At 31.7% G+C, this 5090-nt stretch overlaps 1 protein-coding gene across 1 annotated transcript; it reads left to right on the top strand.

Moving 5' to 3' along the window:
* The first annotated feature begins 237 nt into the window (after positions 1 to 237).
* On the top strand, positions 238 to 2635 carry LOC115962506 (2-oxoglutarate-dependent dioxygenase AOP3-like). The gene is made up of 3 exons (XM_031081352.1): positions 238 to 638; positions 826 to 1147; positions 2218 to 2635. Exons 1-3 carry the CDS (start codon positions 274 to 276, stop codon positions 2461 to 2463), a joined length of 933 nt encoding a protein of 310 aa, XP_030937212.1. The 5' UTR covers positions 238 to 273; the 3' UTR covers positions 2464 to 2635.
* Positions 2636 to 5090: the final 2455 nt, after the last annotated feature.

A 5090-nucleotide genomic window follows, 5' to 3' on the forward strand; every position in this document is an offset into this window, starting at 1 on the left:
AGTGATAAGATTAGACATGGAAAATGTTGTTTGGTTACTAGTTTTTCCTATCCATGCGAAAATAGTGTATATTTGTTGACTAGATTACCCAGGTCTTGTATGCCAATCAACGCCGGTTCTGTTAATTAGTCAATCACAGCTGTGATCATTTTTACCAATTCTCAATCTTTGACCACTGACATCTATAAATAACACAGCATTGCATTGCATTGCATACCAATGCTTTAATTGCACAGTTTTGCCTTCGCAACCCTCAAAACACAAGTCAAAATCATGGCTACCAAAACACAAGCCAAGATTCCAGTTGTTGATCTCTCCAACTTGGACCTGAAACCTGGTACAAAAACATGGTTCTCAGCTCGCAAAGATGTTTGTCGTGCACTTGAAGAATACGGTTGTTTTGTAGCGGAGATTAGCAATAAAATTCCTTCAGAGCTTCACAACGCAATCTCTAGCTCATTTGCAAAGTTGTTTGAGTTCCCCACAGAAGCCAAAATGAAATTCACTTCTGAAAGGCCTTTCCATGGCTATTTCTCTACTCCTAAGTACGAACGCCTGGTGATTGATAATGCAACCTCCACAGATGTAACTCAAGAGTTTACCAATATCTTCTGGCCCAATGGGAATCATCATGTCCGGTGATAACCTAATCGAAATCTTGTCTTGTTATTCTATTTTTAACTATAAGAAAATAATAAAATCACTGTATTCTCTAATAGCTTATGTTTTTTTTTTCTTCTGCTTTTATTTATTTATTTACTTAAAATTTTTAAAACTATGTACAACGTAACAGTAACACTTTTTGATGTGTTTTCTCTTGGTTAGCGAAAGTGCTGATTCATATGTGAAGCTGATGGCGGAATTAGATAAAATGGTGACAAAAATGGTATTTGAAAATTATGGCGTGGGGGATTACTATAACTCTCACATGGAATCAACTACTCACAGTTTCGGCATTATAAAATATAATGAACCTCAGAAAACTGGGACCAACAATGGCCTTGCCAACCACACGGACAAGCACTTTACCACCATACTTCACCAAAATCGTGTAAAGGGTTTGGAGATAAAAACAAAGGATGGTGAATGGATTGATTTTGATCCCTCCCCTTCGTCCTTTATATTCTTGGCGGGTGATGGACTCCAGGTGGGCAATTACTATACGCAAATTATGGTTTAAATTGCTTGCTCTTGCAAAATTGCTATAGATATTCCTCTCTTTATTTATTTATTTCTTTTTACTATCCTATGTAGGAATATTTAAGAATAAGAGAGTCACACAAAAAAAATTTAATTCTATTGATGGAAAATCAATAAAAAATAAGGAAGCATAATATATAGAATGTAGTGTTGAATATATATATATATATATATATAATTATATATATTTGAGAAAGTAGTGTTGAATATTTAGTATTGAATTGGATGAGTAATATTTGTAGTTTTTCACGTTTAATTCAATATATTATTAGTTTCAGTTAGTTTAATTGTTAAAATCCATTATTATCCAATAAGGGCTTGAGATAAAATATTCACCATAAAAAAAATAAATTGACATTTTAAACCGATAATAAAGCGCAAGGTTGCTATAGGTTCAAAATTTATAATATTTATAAACAAATAAAATAAATTCAAATATGTTAGATCTTTTAATTACGAATTTGTTGTGATATATTAAAATAAGTCTATAATTTAAAGTTTAAACTATGAAGGATTATGATTAGTTTTATTAGATAAATTATCAGAAGTTGGTATTTATCGTATCTTGTTGGAAAATAGCCTTGTGAATTCATAAGCGGACAATAAATAAAGATTAATCATAGTTTTCCAAATTACTTATTATAAGCTACCCAAATTTCAAGGTCTAGATTTTCTTCACGGAAAACTTTACTTTTTCTCACTCCTCTTAACCAAAATAGAGAAGTAAGATCAAGGTGAATGTTCAGTTACTCGATTCGTTAGCTCCGAACATAGAACTTTTTTGGAAATTAGAGAAAATAATTACTCCATCATTCTACTTTGTTACAAAACTACGTAAATTTGGAAGTAGATTGTTAATTTATTGTTTTGTCTTAATGGTGTGATCAATTTAAGTATTTTCGCAATCTATATCAACTCCGGTTAATTTAGCTTTCCAATATTGTACCAATATTTTATGATATGCTTTACAAGATCATATTCAATGGAATTGATGGATGCGTGTTTTGCTTGACCAAGGTATGGAGCAATGATAGGATAAAAGCTTGCATGCATCGAGTTTTGTTGGCTGAAAATCTTGAGACAAGATATTCACTTGGGTTGTTTTCACACAACAATAAAACGATATGTGTGCCAGAAGAATTAGTCGATGAAGAGCATCCCTTACACTACAAGCCAATAAATCTTCGTGATTATGCTCAAGAACAAAACAGACTAGTCGCTTATGGAAAAGAACTTTCTCTCGAAGTCTTTTGTGGTGTTTAAACTCTCAGTCCAAAAAGACGCATCTCTCGGTTGTTTTTTCAATGTAGTGTGTGGTCACTTATATGGTGACTTTGGTTTCTTCTAATTTCAAAAGCGTGTAGAAGAAGTGTCTATTTATTGCTTTATTTATAATTTGGCATATGGTTATTTTCCTTTAAAGGGATTTCAATAAGAGTAATGATAACATAAAAATTTATGTACTCAATATTACTCAAATAAATATTTGCGATATCAAGAACTTGATGATTTTAATCATGACATAATTGGTTTCCTTACCAGTTTTTTTGCATGTCTTTTCTTTTTAATTCTAATCTTGCTCACAGAAGTGTCTGTTCATATTTTTCTATCACAAGTGTCTGTTCATATTTTTCATTTGAACTTTTAAAGGGCTTTCAATAAGAATATATGTATGAATAAAATTATGTACGGGATATTATATTGCTCATAAATAAATGTCTTTTGAAATCAAGAACTTGATGATTACGTGAATTTAATTATCACATGTTAAATATTAGCATTGATATAACTGATGAATATCGACATAAAGGTCGTCTAGATGAAAGACGACATTAGCTATGTTCGTGACAAGAGCTGGGAACAAGATTCCATCAACATGCGTCACCTTCATGGACGAAGCAGACCACCACTCATTAAAGCACGGATAAATGTCCACAGGACAGTTATGAACCAATAATTGCACCGGAACAATTACCAGCATAATGATTGTCCAACGGCTATCTGTTACACCATTAAGGAAACCAACAGTGTCAATCAATGCTGTGTTACTCTCAGGAGAAAAATGTCCGGAAGTAGCATTAACAGACATAACTACACCAACTCGAAACAAACTATAAAAATGTAAAGGGAACTCAGGTAAAGAGATATAAAAATAAAAAATAAAAAAAATTACCAGAGAGAGAGAAAGAACGGTGAGAAGTTTATTTTGAGAACTCATAATCTGACTTTAGCATCGGAGTATTCTCAACTAGCATTACACCAGCCGGCTAAACATTCCTTTGTTTTTTCTTGTCTTGACCACAGGTCTCGGAGGTCGTCCATCGGCATTGATGGGGAACATACTGACAAGGTCCATTTTCAGCTTCATCAATAACCGTGTTGAATATGCTAGAATATATAGGGATGAGAGAAGCATAAAATATAAAACACAAGAACATGAAGTTTACATATTTCAGCCTAACGGCCTACGTTTAAGGAGGAAACCCTTATTATGGCGTTTGATACGGAGTAATGTTTTAGGATTCCCAGGAATGTTTAAAGATTCCCATGTTTGGTTGCAAATTACGCTAGGGAATCAAATGCCAAGGGAATCTAGATTCCCTCCTTAAACCCCTCTCAGTAGGAATGTGGATTCCCTTTAAAATATGTGGGTATCCAGATTCCCAAACTTAAAGGAAACTGTATTTTTTTATAAATTGACAATTTTAACCTTTTTTTCCTTATCATTTAGACAATTAAGATAAAATATAAAACAAATCATCAATATCTTTTCCTTTATCTTTATCTTTTCCTGCCAAAATAACATAAACAAGATAGACAACTTTGATGATATATTCTTTAACAAAGTTCTATTTAGGTTTCACGTGTTGGAAAAAAAAAAAAAAAAGTTTGAAGGAGGCCCTCCATTATTGTCAAGTATTCACTTTTACTATTGTGTGTGTGTTGCTCAACAAATTATTAATAGTTTTTTTTTTTTTATTTAAAGGAAGTTTTTTTTTTTTTTTTTTAAGGGTTTGGTAGTTTACATTCAAATCTAAGGATAGAATGAGAAAAATAAATAATTCATTTAAGATTCCTAGGAATAAACCAAACATTATCATCTCACATTCCTAGGAATATTAAGAGATTTCCAGTGAAACCAAACATAGGAATAACTACATTCCTAGGCATCTAGATTGCAAGGAATCATATTCCTAGGAATCTGGATGCCAGGAGTAATGTGGATTCTCCCGTACCAAACGCCACATTAAGGGTTACAACTTTAATATATGAGAGTGTAATACAAATCAAGTGTTACAATGAACTATAACATGGGTATATATAATAGACTAAACCCTAAACTAATAGATTTCTAGTACAAGTAGGAGACTTGTTTTCAGCACAATGTATGATTAGGCTTGGGCCTATTACATTGGGTTAATATAACATTATTGATTTTTTAACCATTTTTTTTCATGTCTTTTTTTTTTTTTTAATTTTAATTTGTATGATGATACTTAAAAGGTTTCAAAATGATGCTAATAATGATACAATGGATGGATAATGTTGAAGATTAACTTATACCACGTTAAAAATGATAAAATATAGATGTCAAATTAAATTTGACCCAAAAAAATAGAAAAAAAGAAGTAGAAGTATAAAACAGAGAATACAAAAAAATAGTGAACATGAAACCTTAAAAGGGCTACATCTTTATTATATAAAAGTGTAGTACAAATCATGTGTTACAATAAGCCCAACATGGGTATATATTATATATATTAGGCTAAACCCTATGGCTAATAGACTTTTAGTACAAGTATTAGACTTGGCTTGCACAAAAAGTAGGATTAGGCTTGGCTAATATATTGTGTAAGCCAAGTCTCCTACTTGTACTAGAAATCTATAAA

Source organism: Quercus lobata, chromosome 10 (genome assembly GCF_001633185.2).
Source record: "Quercus lobata isolate SW786 chromosome 10, ValleyOak3.0 Primary Assembly, whole genome shotgun sequence".
Lineage (NCBI taxonomy): Eukaryota > Viridiplantae > Streptophyta > Magnoliopsida > Fagales > Fagaceae > Quercus > Quercus lobata.